The sequence below is a fragment of the Oryzias melastigma genome, linkage group LG18 (genome assembly GCF_002922805.2).
Source record: "Oryzias melastigma strain HK-1 linkage group LG18, ASM292280v2, whole genome shotgun sequence".
Classification (NCBI taxonomy): Eukaryota; Metazoa; Chordata; class Actinopteri; order Beloniformes; family Adrianichthyidae; genus Oryzias; species Oryzias melastigma.
In genome coordinates, this window is record NC_050529.1 from 19,592,382 (window position 1) to 19,608,030 (window position 15,649).

General features: G+C 41.0%; 1 protein-coding gene across 1 annotated transcript in view; it reads right to left on the reverse strand.

Moving 5' to 3' along the window:
- Positions 1-13,464, reverse strand: part of LOC112156435 (adenylate cyclase type 4) — a 30,412-nt gene extending 16,948 nt beyond the window's left edge. The window contains exons 1-5 of the mRNA XM_024288712.2: positions 13,160-13,464; positions 7,715-8,809; positions 3,754-3,963; positions 3,520-3,681; positions 1,256-1,405 (exon numbers count right to left, since the gene is read on the reverse strand). Coding sequence (XP_024144480.1) covers positions 1,256-1,405; positions 3,520-3,681; positions 3,754-3,963; positions 7,715-8,536 — 1,344 coding nt within the window. The 5' untranslated portion in view covers positions 8,537-8,809; positions 13,160-13,464. The remainder of the gene's footprint in view (positions 1-1,255; positions 1,406-3,519; positions 3,682-3,753; positions 3,964-7,714; positions 8,810-13,159) is intronic.
- Positions 13,465-15,649: the final 2,185 nt, after the last annotated feature.

The window sequence follows — 15,649 nt, forward strand, 5'->3', positions numbered from 1 at the left end:
TAGTCAAACATTAAACATGACCTCCAGTGATCAGTGACTGACAAAAGCAGCAGTTTTGGTCATTGATCACATTTAGTTAATTAAAGATAAATGAGCGTGTTAATTTCTTTAATCTATTATGTAAGTAAGTTTGTATCAGAAATTAAAGGACGATGGAGGCCGGATCATGTCCATTCATTTCTGATGATGACACCTCCAAAGGGCGTTTTCCGCTTACACCATGGTCACTTTGGAAATAAATAAATATTAAATCAATTATCACTACTTTAAGAGTGTGACTTAAAAAAAAACTACCTGGATATTAATACATCTCTCATTGTAATACAATGGTAAATTTAATTTTATTTAATGATCACGACATTAAGCACTACAACTGAATACTGATACACTGATACTGGCAGCAATGTGGTACAGAGTTTCGGTTTGGTACCCATTCTAAACTAAATAGTCTCATAAAAACCAAAACTGTGAATATTTAGCCCAACCTGGATCTCGCCAGATCTAGTTTTGGTCGAGGCGTTGCTTTAAAGAGGTTCAGTGTGCTGCCAAGGGGGTTAGGAAGACATCAAAAGTAAGACGCTGAAGCGAAATATCGGCATATTTTTTTTCTGCCTACACCTCTAATGTCAACATATGCATTGGGGTATTGAAAGGAAGCAACTGTTTGAGATATAAATTATATATATTTATATATATTTGGACACCTTATCTCTATTTCAGTCTCAATACAGCCTCTATGCTAAAAGCTTTAATCTTTGAATAACAATTTATGGGCTTTCTTCATTTTCTTTCCTAAACTGGTATTTTTCTTAATTAATTTATTATTATTATATTTTAAACCCTGCAAATCTTGTTTTGGTTGACATTGCTGAAAGAATCTTTATGATTCTGGATCAGTACTGTTTATGTTTGAAAATATGTTGAAAAAGCAATAAAAAAAGAATTATATATATAAAAAAAACCTCTTGGGTTGGAAGTTCTGTTATAATCAAAAAAAAAAAACTTCTTAAAACAACTTTTTTGTTCAATCTTAATCTTTTACTGGACCAAAATGTTACAAATTTCAATGAAAATACCTCAAAATGAGGCTTTTCATTGCTATTTATAGGTTAGATTAACAGTAGATGCATATTTACAGGTCATAATTAATCGCACATAAAAGTGAATCATTAGTTTTTATATCCCGTTAGTGGTTACTGTCACAGCACTTCTGAGAACAGGATCCATCTCTTTCTACAGGAGGAAACGCCCCAACCTGCTGCTGCTTCCTGACGTCCTTCTTCGAGCGAATTTGGCTGAACTCCTCCCTCTTCAGGTTGGAGATCCTCAGGTTGTGCTCGATGGTCCACAGGTGGTAGAAGCCCACGCAGTTCACGCACAGGAACAGCACGGCATTGGCCACCAGCTGAGGAGGACACAGCGTTTGACTTTGAGCACGAGAAGATGCCTGATGGAGATCTGAGAGCACGCTAAACAACAGCAGGCACAAACTTGCGATTGTTATCGGCCCATCAACATTTTTCCTGGGAACCTGAGCACTGCTGTGGCAAATCAGGCACATTCATGACCGCTTCCTCTCACCGCTGAGCTTTCGCACATGCAAAAACGGCTCATTTGCAAATTTCTGCTTTGTTTGGATGTGGAGTTGTGTAACGTTACTTCCACAAAAATTCCTGTTAGCTGTGTTTGAACCAGTCACACAGCATCAAACATCCTAAGATAGAAAGATGTTGGAGACTGTTGTAGTCCAGAAGATCCATCTGTATCCTAAAGGGATCTATTCAGCAGAGATGAACCCATCCTGATTTTAATGAGCAAATGAGCACCTTTATGTTTAATAAAGGGGTAGATTTTCATTAAAAAAAAACAGTTTAAGGTGCAGAACTGTCTTTGACTACAGACATTTTTTAAAAATAAGGTACCATTAAAGGTGACACTTCAAGAAAGAGGAGCAGCATAAGGAAACAGGAGGTACTTTCCATTTATTTCTATGTCCTCTTTTTTTATCCTTTTCTGTTCAAATATTTATAGAGAGATTATTGTCTTGGTGTCACTTTCAAAATAAAGTCCCACTGCAGTCATCTGTTCCCATCACATCACACATCCCCAACCTCCGGGCCATGAACTGGTCCAGTAACGGAGCACGGAGCTCACTGGTACCCTAACTCGATACCAGTACCGCGTCCGGTTAGGGTACCGGTACTGGACGCGGCACAAAGACTAGTCCATTTCCAGTACCACATCCGTATCGCGTTCGGTGATGCGTTAGGGTACCGGTACTGGACACATCCTGAGGATGAGTCTGCGTCTGGAACCGCGTTAGGGTACTGGGCACGTCCAAAGAACCAGTCCGCATCCGGTACCACATCTGGTATCGTGCCTGGTGCCACATTAGGTACTGGTAGTGGCCCCCTCCTGAGGACCAGTCCACGTCTAGTACCGCATTAGGGTAGTGGACACGTCCAAAGAACTAGTCTGCATCCGGTGCCGGGTTAGGGTATTGGTATTTAAATTTAATGCGCCCCGAGGACCAGTCCATGTCTGGTACCACATCTGGTATTGCGTCCAGTACAACATTAAGGGTACCGGTACTGGACACGTCCTGTGGTCCAGTCCACGTCTGGTACCGCATTAGGGTACTGGACACATCCAACGAACCTGTCCTTATCTGGTAACACGTCTGGTGCAGCGTTAAGGTACTGGTACTGGCCGCCTCCTGAGGACCAATCCACGTCTGGTACCGCATTAGGGAACTGGACACATCCAAATGACTAGTCCGTGTCCAGTACCACATCCGGTATCGCGTCCAGTGCCGGGTTAGGATACCGGTACTGAACACGTCCCGAGGACCAGTCAGTGTCTGGTACCACATCCAGCATCGCATGCAGTGCTGGGTTAGGGTACCGGTACTGAATGTGTCCTGAGGACCAGTCCATGTCTGAAACCACATCCGGTATCGCGTCCGGTGCCGGGTTAGGATACCGGTACTAGACACATCTTGAGGACCAGTCTACGTCCAGTACCGCGTCCCGAGGGTAGCCCCCCCTTGATTTTACCAAAAACCAGCTCGTCAAAAATCGACGAGTTCGGGACACCTGAACCAAACGTCAATATGTGACTACACGGGAATGAGAATGTGATGGTTATTGGTCTTCTGACTTTCAATCAAACTCTCCATCCTCACATTTACATTCCTCTAAATCAGGACCATCGATGACTATCACGTCAACTTCTGCATCAAAGACTCCTTGAACAAGAAGGATCTTCATGTCCGAGTCTGAGAGTCTCCAGAGACATCTCTGAATCTGATACATTTATCATCAGTTCAGATCTTTCATCATCAGTGTTTGATTTTACTTCAGTGACCTCATTGACTTACAACTTTATGTAAACAGCAAATAGTTTACAAACTCAAACTTTAACTTTTCATTTGGATGAAAATGTGTGATGCTGGTTGGAGAGCCAATCAGCACTGATTCTAACGCCGTCAGCTGCTGCGAGTGGTCAGACAACGCTTACCTGTACAGCCATGTTAGGCGTGTCCGGACTGGTAACGGGCACATATACGCTGATTATGATGATGTGGGAAAGACTGGTCCCGATCCCAAACATGAGCGCCCACGCAAGCGAGAGGGGTAACACAGTGTAGACGCTCAGAGAGAGGAAGAGGAAAAACGCCACCTGAGAACGAAAGGACCATGAATCGTCTCTTTTATAGAAGCAGCATTTCCATCATCCTTCATAGCTCCTCACCTGCTCCCACGGCGTCACAGTGCCTCCTGTGAAGGTGAAGACTATGGCAGTGACGTACAGGGATCCCCAGACCATCAGGGCCAGTGCTCCCTTGCATCGCCTCAGCGCTGCCAGCCAGGGCAGGGAGACGAGCAGGACCACACCCAGACACAGAACCACGCAGACGACGGCCAGAGCGCCCACGTGATCCTCCATGTTCTGAGGAGAGAACTGAAAACCCAGATGAATGCAGAAACTTCAGATCCAGACCGTGGTCTTATGATTATGAATATACCAAGGTTGGAGTGAATACTCAATTCTGAAAAGCAATTTAAATCTAAAAAATAACAAGAATACAAACTATTGATTGAATATTTATTTCTTTTGTAAATGACCACAATATGAGTGGCCTCTACAGTGTGCATGATCAGAAATTGACAATGAAGCGACTCGTCATAACTGCCAATTTCTGATAATGCACATTTGGTCTCGCATTATCCCTTACATATACTGTTTTTACTCCAACTGTCATTTTCAAGGACATAGTGTCTGCAGAGCAGAATTAATCAAATTTATTTCTGAGTTGAGGACGGGACCATTGGGGTGGAGGTAAGCCTACCCCCCCATCCATTTGTTTACATTCTTTCCCACTACCTTACAGCCCCTCACGACCCCAAACTAATGTTACCGAGTAAGATTGGAGCGAGTTTGGATCCAGATTCCAGCTCAGACCAGGAAAATAAAGACCTATTGGTCTGGATGTGGACGAATGGAGCGGAGGAGGAACCTGTTGTATTTTCTTTATCATATCTAAAGGCTTTTTTCAGCATTTTTTTGTCTGCTCCTGATATACAACGATTTAAATAATTACTTTCTTTATCTATGTCCTCCATCTTAAAAAAAAAGGCTCAAGAACATGTTAAAAACACCATTTTCATCTGAGTTGGTCTATATTTGTTGTGGCGTTTGCTAGTAAAGTCCCTTTCATTTCTTTATAAATTGTTGTGTTTTGCAAAATGTTGTTTATTTAGAGTTGTGTACTAAAGCAGGGACTTAAACATGCTAGCAGAAGAGTGAGTGCATGTGTGCAGACAAATTGGGATCCTGCTTCCAACAACTGACTTGTATTTATGGTCCAGTGACATGCAGCGCGCTCTAAGCATTGTGGTTGCACGCTCTCACAGCTCTGAAGTATCTAGCAGAGCAGGGTCACGTGCACATGACAGTGCACCTTCGTTACGCTGAAACTCAGTCGACTCCGAGTCGCACACAGACTTCAGAATGGGATTTCTTCTCAGCCTCACTCATCTCTGTTCACACAGAGACGTCTACACACTGCTGTGCACGCACATGTGTGGTACAATCTCGCCTTTGTTTGCACAAATGAGGAATTTCTGCTTATTTACCCCGTTTCCATCACATCATTGATTGTGATGCAGTGATGTCAGTAATGATTAATCTAATCGATCGATTACCAGAGAAATAATCCTTCGTCATCAACAAACTGAGAGGAGAGGAAGTTAAAAACTGTGTATGAAACAGTGTGTTTTTCCAACCATTTAAACATTTTTCTTTTTTACTGTGTGAAAACATTCACACAGTTATCACAATAGTGTTCATGTTCTTCTTTACTTCATTATTATTCTGTAGAAATTATTCCTAGAAAAAAAGGAGGAAATTCTCGCCAGTTTGCTTCAGTCAGCACAGTAAAACGGAGAGGAGTAGAGTTTGAGAAAAGGATTAGCAGCTTTCTGTCCCCCTTCTGGATGCCAGGAGGCTATTTTCATAAAAATAATAAGAACACACAGACGCTGCAGCTTTCAGAGGGGAATTCACACTTTGAATGAGCATGAATTACCTTTTTTGTTATCTTATTTAGCTTATTTTACCTCTATTAAGGTTGAAACTAATTTGGAATTAAGCTAATGTTTTAGCTTCATGTAAGCTTCATGATTTTTTTTCCTAAATTTGACATTTTTACAGTTTTTTAGGCTTTTTTTAGCTAATATTTTAGCTGTATGCTAGATGTTTTTGCTATTTTAGACTTTCCTTCAATTTCTTAGGGTAATTTGGTGTTTAGCTACTATTTTAGCAAGCTATCAGCTTCACCCTTTTCAGCTATACTTTTAAGTCTTTTCCACTATCACTTTCAGCCTTTTCAGCTTCAGCATTTTCAGCTATCAGCTTCAGTGTTTCCAGCTATTACTTTCAGCATTTTAAGCTGGAAGCTTCAGCGTTTTCCGCTCTTAGCTTCAGCATTTTTTACATTTTTCTTTAAGCTTATAACTCCCGGCATCTTAAGCTATCAGGTTTAGCATTTTCAGCTTTGACTTTCAGCCTTATTAGCGATGAGCTTCAGCGTTTTCAGCTATAACTTCCAGCATCCTCTGCTATCAGCTTCAGTGTGTTCAGTTTTCACTTTCATCCTTTTCAGCTTCAGCGTTTTCAGCCATCAGCTTCACCGTTTTCAACTATTACTTCCACCATCTTCCGCTATGAGCTTCAGCTTTTTCAGCTATAACTTTCAGCCTTTTCAGCTATAAGCTTCAGCATTTTAAGCTATGAGCTTCAGCATTTTCAGCTATAACTGTCAGCATCTTTAGCTATTAGCTTCAGCCTTTTCAGTCATCAGCTCCAGCATCATCAGCTATCATCTTCAGTGTTTTCAGCTATCACTTTCATTTTTTTAGCTTTGCCATTTTCATCTATAACTTTCAGTATTTTCAGCTATCAGCTTCAGCCTTTTCTGCTTTTACCTTTACCATCTTCAGCTATCAACTTTAGCATCTTTAACAGCCTCATTTAGCTTACACCATTTACACTTGCATTATTACAGATAATGCAATATATCTAGTTACTTTTAAGGTTTTTCTATTTAAATGTAATCTTTTCTTAAACATTTTTTTTCCTTCGGCTGTTTCTTTTAGAGGTTTCCACAGTGAATCAATAAGCTCCATCCACTTAAAAGGAGCAATAGTGCAACTATTGTAAGCTAGAAAGAAATTAAGTAGAAGAAATAAGTAAAATAACGTAGTTTTTGGTATCTTCAAAACTTTTTTTTATCAATTGTGATTAATATCTCCATGAAAAATCCTAAACATTAATGGCGACTTAATTTTAAAATTGCCGTTGTAGCATAAATGTGATGACATTCATGACTGAATTATGTCAATGGAATAATTTAGTCATTTTAGTTGTTTTTGACTAATTATAGATTTCTATTTTTATTTTTTTTACTTGTAGACGGTCCTTTGGCAGCCGTCTCTCCGTCTGTCGGCAGCAGGAGAACGGTGTTCTTATTAAAAAGAAACAAAAATGCGATCTGTTTTTCTGTTGAAATGCCTTTGTAGGTCTTTGTTTGTGTTAGGAGACACTTGTCATCAGTTTAAAGATTTAATTAATCCTGGAAGTCCAAATCTGTGATTATCTCGCTAGCTTTGTGGAGCTGTTTTTGTGTGCTTCCTGCTCAAACTGCTGCCATATTCTGCTGCAATAAAATGTGGTGATCTGTTCTCAACATAGTAGAATATGTATCTGTAATAATAAGCTTGAAATATATAGCGCTGATCATAGTAAGAAGATAAATATCAAATCTTGATCGGGATACAACATTTGAATCTGAATGAGTCTGAAACTACGTGATTGGAAATCATGTGATCGGATTGGGACCTCCCTACCAACCACACCCATGACTTTCTTTAGGCCTCTTTTCTGGTCACTTCAACCTTTAACCAACATAATCACTGTCCATCATCTGAATGTGTCTAAACCATCTCCATCTAGCTTTTAAAAAATATATTTTTTAGTTATTTTGATTAAGTTTAATTTATTTTCATATTTTGTTTAAATGTTGGGATTTTGCAGCCATCAGTTCAATAAACCCAATCAACACTAAAGATTTTGCTCTAATGAAACATTCTGGATGCTTGTATCCAAATGGATGTTCAGATGTGTGAGTGTGCCTCCCCATACACTGTCTTACCCGGCCTGTGGCAGGAATGACCACAATGATGACCACGCAGAAGACCAGGGCCAGGAGCAGCCCGGACAGCATGGACGGCGTCTCCTCCATGCAGCGAAGGAAGCCCCTGTGCGTGGCCTGGAAGCAGCAACACACCCCCTCCTTCACGCTCCGCCTGGACCGCGAGCTCTGCCCGTCTTCATCCAGATCGAATAAGTATCCGTCTATGCTGCCCCGAGTTTGGCTTAAAGGGGGGAGCCAGCTTCTGCTGGGGCGACTTTTCCCGAGTTTGTCCTCATCCGGGACGTGGCCGCGGTCTTTGAGCCCCAAGTCCAGACTGGACTGGGACATGTTCCTCGAGGAGATGTGGTTCTCCGGCGCGGTCCTGTCCAGCTGCAGCGGCTCCTCATCGCAGAAATCCATGTTGAAGTTGGTGTTCACGTATCCCGGGCTGGACTTGAGGCTGCTATAGTCCGAGTCGCTGCTAGTCTGCAGCGCCGGGGTCCCGTCGGCGGGTGGATGGTCACCCTGCTTTGCTACTCCGTCCCCCTTCAGCAGACGGCTGGTTTTGAGAGGTTCAGAGGCGTGGGTGCTCTTTACCACCCCGACCTCCACAGGATGTCCTGAAGTGGCATCAGTTGGAAGCTTTAATTTGCCACCTCTCTTTGAAATGTCGAACCCATTCACATCCGCTTCTGTCCGATTGAGTCCGTCCAGCCCCGGCGAATCAGATTCCCCCCTCCCATCACCAGAGACGACAACAATATCAGGTGACAGGCACACTTGAGGAGCTCCTTGTAGAGGCGAGCAGTTGTCCCGAAAGTTCTGGGACTCATCTGGCATGGTTCTGTCTCCCGCGTGGTCACGGTCTCCAACCGTCCTTCAGCTCGTTTACATGATAAGTAAGAAGAAGCTCACAGCTCGCCCTGCACCGTCAGGAGCCGCTAGCATCCGGGTGACCGGGAGGCCGTGAACCTGCATCTGTGTACCACACCAAAACCCTCCACGCGGCCAAACGGGAAAACTTCCTTTCCTTTTCTGCAGAGCAGACCACAACGATGAGGAGCTCACCAAGTCCTGTCCAGAGGATGAAGAGGAGCACGCCCAGGATGGAATCTGCCAAAAAGAGAACCAGGTGTGAGAGCAGAAAGCAGCCGAAGTCAGTTTTCTGTCAGAAACGGATCGCCGTCTTTCCTCCACCGAGGCTTTGACGCTGTATTGACGGCACACCACTCCAATCATTTCCCTATTATGCAAAAAAACTTGTCGGACGAGCTGCACTCTTCCCTGGTAGCACACACACTCCCAGATGACACACACACACAGAAGTGTTCAGGCTTGTGTTGGAATGAAAGGCTGGTGACTCACCTCCAGCACATCAAAGCATTTTTCTGCTCCGTGTTGGCTCTCCAGCGGGCCGGGCCGCTTCTCTGCGCTAACATTAACAACAAACATCACAGCTTTTCTGGTCTGAAATATCTTATCAATTCATCTCAGTGATCCAGAGACACACTTGAGGGAGGATTAAACTGTAATTCACCAGGTTAAACCGTGGAGTTTGCCACAATTTTACCTCCAACGACAAACATTGGCTTTCTTTAGATGAAACCGTGTCTCTGGAGAACACTTATACCCCTCTATTGTGAGTCTTTGGTTGAAGAAAAAAGTTAATAATTTTAAAAAGGAATGTATTTTTCAGACTCTTCAGAATAGTCAAATCCATGTTGAAGTTTGCGACCAGATGATTGTTTGACGTCTGTCACATTTGGAGGTTGCGCAGTGGCAGGAAGGCAGCAGTGTGACAATGGACCAATAGGAGGGTCTCTAAGGCCTCGTTTCCACTGAGCGGTCTGTTTTCATGGTGCATGCGTGGTGTAGACCGCTAGCATGTCACTGTGGTGTGATGACGAGGAAAGTAACAACAATGGAGGTCTTCCGGCAGCTCGTCTTTCTCTTGCTTTACTTCTGGTAAATCGTGTATAACAGGAATTGTTGGAAAGAAGATTACCACCATAAACACAGAATCGTTAGCTTAGCGCTACATTGGCGCTTTCTAATGTCGTCACTTTCTGCTAATCAACGGGGAGCAATAGCGACTCCACCCCAACTGTACATTCTTTCAATGGACCTACAACGGATGGGGGCCCTCTAGAGGTCCGGTTTAGAACTGTTTAATGGGTCCATTTTACAATGGAAACGCTCAAAATACCAGATCAAACTGTACCGGACAATTCAGTGGAAACGATGCTCAAGGTCCCCCAAATCATCTGCTGATTGGCCAATTTCAGACTGCCTACCTCCAGCCACATTGTCTCTGTGATGATCGCATTTGTCAATCATTGTGTTTTTTGTGAAAAATTGATTACATTTTGAAAATAAACCATATTTTCTTATGTATCTTGATGCGGTGAATCGCTTACGGCTCGTGGACAAAATAGACCAGACGTCGAAACCATTCGCTGCACGGCGCAAGCCTTGCACGAAAGACTGCCATAGGTTAACAAGGGTGCTGAATGTAAACGGCCTCCGTTCTGGTCCAGCGTGAACCAGGTTTTGGAAGTCGTGCGGTAGCAGCGTGGCCACTCGATGAGGGCAGTTGACATGAATCCAATCCGTGTCCCCTCTCGTTTTACGTGCAATATGTGTTGAAAAAATGATCAAACCTTCTTTTTATGCTTTTTGGGACAAAATATGAGTGTTAATAGTGGTGTCAATCCCAAACAACTTAAAAAACATAAAACCTCAACACACACTGAATGAATAAAATGCTTCTTTTTCTATAGCATTTCATTTTTTTTAAAACTAGGTGATTAAATCAGCAGCTGTGAGTGGACAGATGAATGGAGCAGATGAAGACTGAAGAGAAATATCATGAACATCAACCCACTGGTGCTGAAGCTGCAGGAGGGAAACCAGCAGCTCCTGCTGTCTATTGATGATCAGTTTAAGACAGAGGTCTACAACCTGCAGCTCCAAAGCCACATGAGGCTCTTTTGTCTTTCCATGGAGACTCTCTGGATGAAGAAAAATAACATATTAAATAAAAAAATGTGGAGATAAGCTATTACTTTAGCAACATGCTAACATTTTTGGCTAATTTGTTATCTACTAGGGTTTTTAGGCTAATTTAGAGTTTAGCTTCTATTTTAGCAAGAAACATTTTTGACTAGTTTACTGAAGAATTATGCTAATTTGGGGGTCAGCTAATAATTTAGCAACATGCTGATATTTTTAGCTAATTTGTTATCTACTGAATTTTTAAAATAATTTAGAATTTAGCTTCTATTTTAGAAACAGGCTAACTTTTTGATTAATTTAGTTTACAAAGGAATTTGGGGCTATTTAGGAGTTCAGCTAGTAATTGAGCAACGAGCTATCTTTTTTGGCTAATTTGGCCTGTAATTAAAATGTTTATGCTAATTTGGAATTTAGCTGATATTTTAGCAATATATTAAAATTTTTGGCTAATTGTTATCGACTGGAGTTTTGAGGTTAACTGAGGAATTTTACTCTATTTAGGAGTTCAGCTAGTAATTAAGCAACGGGCTAGCTTTTTCGCTAATTTGGTCACTACTAAAGGAAAAACTTAACAAAAATTCCTCTTTGAGAAATGATAAATTCTTTTTATTTTTTTTGCTTTTGTTCGTGCCAAAATTTGGCACAATTCTGATAAGCAACAAATCTAAAATTATCTATTTACTATCTAAACATTATTGAATACAAACATTTTTTTTCCATAATTTTCCCAGTATTTTTCTAATTATGATTTTGATGTTTTTAAGCAACGTAGTTTCATACACAGTTGCAGAAAAGAAATTCACCTGTGAGTTGTGTGCAGAGTAAGCCTCCACTCATTTCCCATAGACTCCAGTGCGCCAAAAACTGTGAGCTAAATTGGAGATAACCAGCTGTACAGTTTAGAAAACCAAAAACTCAATTTTCATATCCTAAATGTTTTCTTAATAAACAAAATTTGGTCAAAAATCATATGAAGTCAAAGGGCTGCTTGGCTAAATTAAAAGATAAATAAAAACTAAAAAATGGGACAAGTGTATCCAAAAAGTGGAACCAGGTGGAGAAAAGTGTGAGGTTTGAAGGTGTAAACTTTACAAATAAGCAGACACAAGCAAAAATAATCTGAAGCACTAAAACAATCATAAAGGAATTCATCTTAACGTGTTTTTAGAAAGGAAAGTTAATGTCCAAAAGTTGTTTTCTACTAAACTTGATCAAACCAACCAAAGTCTGAAAAGGTAAAAGATAAAAAAATCAGTTTAATGAAATCAGAATAGATTCAGAGTTTAATAAAATACATTAATCAGATTAGGAGTTTAAATAAACCAGAACAGATTCAGAGTTTGATCAAACAAGAACAGATTTTGATTTTTATCAGACCAGACTTTGATTAATCAGATAAAAAGTTTAAATAAATCAGAATAGATTCAGATTTTGATTAAATTAGAACAGAATCAAAATTTGATCAAACCAGAACAGATTGAGTTTTTGATCAGAACAGATTTAGACTTTAATAAAACACACTGATCAGATTAAAGGCTTAAATAAACCAGAACATATTCAGAGTTTGATCCGAACAGATTAAGTTGATCAGAACAGATCAGAATTTGATCAAACAGATTAATCAGATTAACAGTTTAAAAAAAACAGAATAGATCTAGACTTTGATCAAACAAGAATAGATCCAGAGTTTGATTTGAACAGATTGTTTGATCAGAACAGATTCAGAATTTGATTAAACACGTTAATCCGATTAAGAGTTTAAATAAACGAGAATTGATTCAGACTTTGATCAGACTACAAAAGATTCTGAGTTTTGTCAGAATTCATAAAGAATCTGATTAAACCCATTAATCAGATTTCAAGTCTAAATAAACCAGAGCCGATTCAGTTGATTAGAACAGATCAGAATTTGATTAATCAGATTAAAAGCTTAAATAAACCAGAACAGATCAGAATTTGATTAAACACATTAATCAGATTAACAGTTTAAACAAACCAGAATAGATCCAGACTTTGAGCAAACAAGAATAGATTCAATGTTTGATCAAACAGATTCAGAGCTTGATCAAATCAGAACAGATTCCGAGATTGATCAAACAGATTAATCTGATTCAGTGTTTAAACAACCAGAACAGAAAGGGAAAGTTCTTCTTTGTTGGTTCTTCACGAGATTTAAACATGTATAACCAGGAAAAGAAAAACGTTAAAGTGAAATCAACACGAATCCAGAACCGCAGATTTTGACGCAGGTGCGCACGCGGGACAAGTTTTCATTTAATTTGAATATTTAATCACAAAGCGTCTATTTTCTGTAAAAAACCCACAAGCGGCTGGAGCAGTTCAGCTCCGCTGGTGTTGGTTCTGTAGCTTCACTGAAACCCGGAACAAAAGACCGGACCGAACCGGAGAGTCCCAAACATTCAGTCAGGTGAGCCGCTGTCGTCTCACCTGAGTCTTCATCACCGTCCACCTGTCAGCTGGACCTCCTCCTCCTCCTCACCGTCACTGCGGAACTCCAGCCGAACATAGACTTCACAGGAGGCGGGAAAACTTCGAACCGGACCGAACCTGACAGGACAGAGCTGAACTTATCCCTTCAAAACAGCCGCGAGACACTTTATCCGGGCGGAGGAAGTGTAAAGCCCCGCGCGCGAGGAAAGAGGCAGATGCGCGCGAGCTGTAGGTGTGTGCGCGTGTGCGCGTTAGCGCGGCATATCTAACAAATGAAAACAAGAGACCTTTACCTGTGCTATCCAGATTGAATGTAATTTAATAAAAAAAACATATAAATAAATAAATATATACATAAAATGATATAACAACAAACAAAAATGACTTTGGGAAGTTACAGCACTAACTTCCCAAATGGAAACAAATCAAAGACCGACTTCCTCCTGACCTAAAAAAATCAGTTTTATTTATTTTTTTTCTCCTGATTCAAATCCTCAACTGAACTGGACAGGAAACTATTCCATTATTCTGGATCTCATGGAGATTTCTTTCTTTCTTTTTAGACCGACATATGCAGAAATGAGGGTGTGTATTTTGATTGACGGGTAGAAGTAAGAATGAAAAAGCAGAAAAATTTGAGATGAAGGAACTTAACTAAAAAAGAAAGCAGCTAAACTGACTTGGTTATAATGGAGGAAGCAGAGAGTCAGACTCATCTAATGAGCAAAATCTGTTCAAAGTAATAGTTTGTACGAATAAAAGAAAAGGCCTTTTGTTCTAATTTTAGTGTCAATCTCAACAATGGGTTAATATCAGGGGAAAATGTAAATTATAGAAACGCTGCGTTCATAATGCTGTTGGAATCATCAGAAAAATAACAGCTGGACTTGGAAACAACAAATCTTCCAACACCTCAATGAATGCAGTCATTTTCTGTATCTAAATAAAAGTCAGTTTATTGGTAGTGCACCATCTATGGGGAGACACCAGAAATAAAATAATAATAAGAGTTATCATTCGTAGTGTGTATTAGCAAGAGTCTGGCAATCCGATACACATCGCGATACACGGCTCACGATATGTATCGGGATATATCCCAAGACTGTACCAGAACCTTTTTTCACGATTTTTTTCTTAAGAGGCTCAGTGTGCTGCCAACTAGTGGTTGGTAAGAGTAAGACACTAAAGGATGCAAATAAATAATGAGTTAAATAACGTCTTGTCAGCATTTTAAATCGACACAAGTATCGCCAAACGAAAAATCGCTATATGTCGCCAAATTGATTGTTCCCTACACCTCCAGTTATCATCAAAGTTTTTTCCATTTTGGCGGACCATATTAAATAGTTTGAAGGGCTCCCGGGGCCGTAGTGTGCCCACCCCAGGACTAACTATTCATTTAAAAAATTCATATCAAAATGAGAAGTTGCCGATATGATTCATTACCCAGCAAGCAAAGTCAAATGGGCCCCATATGGTTTAAAAGTGGCATAAAAGAGAATAAAGCTTGATAGATTAATACAGTGGAGCTTGCTAGCATGCTACAGCGTTAGATGCTAGCTCAATACAGAGAAGCTCCCTACAGCAGAGCTCACTAGCTGGCTGTAGGGGAGCTCGCTATCATGCTACAGTGGAGCTCGCTGGCATAGTACAGTGGAGACAGCTAGTATGCTACAGTGGAGCTCACTGGCATGCTACAGCGGAGTTTGCTAGCTGTTCTACAGAAGAGCTTACTAACATGCTACCGAAGAGCTCGGTAGCATGCTACAGAGGAGCTTGTTAGCATGCTACAGCAGAGCTCATTATCTTTGCTACAGAAGTGCTTGCTAGCATGCTACAGACGAGCTTGTTAGCATGCTACAGAGGAGCTTGTTGGCATGCTACAGTGGAGTTTGCTAGCTGTTCTACAGAAGAGCTCACTAACATGCTACAGAAGAGCTCTGTAGCATGCTACAGAGGAGCTTGTTAGCATGCTACAGCAGAGCTCATTATCTTTGCAACAGAAGAGCTCACTAGCCTGCTACAGAAGAGCTCACTAGCATGCTACAGAAGAGCTTTCTAGCATGCTACAGACGAGCTTGTTAGCATGCTACAGAGGAGCTTGTTGGCATGCTACAGTGGAGTTTGCTAGCTGTTCTACAGAAGAGCTCCCTAACATGCTACAGAAGAGCTCGGTAGCATGCTACAGAGGAGCTTGTTAGCATGCTACAGCGGAGCTCATTATCTTTGCTACATAAGAGCTTGCTAGCCTGCTACCGAAGAGCTTTCTAGCATGCTAAGGAAGAGCTCACCATCATGCTATAGCACAGCTCACTAGCGTTGCTATACAGGAGTTCACTAGCATGCTACAGAGGAGCTTGTTAACAGGCTACAGCAGAGCTCGCTAGCTTTGCTACAGAAGAGCTCACTAGCATGCTACAGAAGAGCTTTCTAGCATGATACAGAAGAGCTCGCTAGCATAATACAACAGAGCTTGCTTGCTTTTCT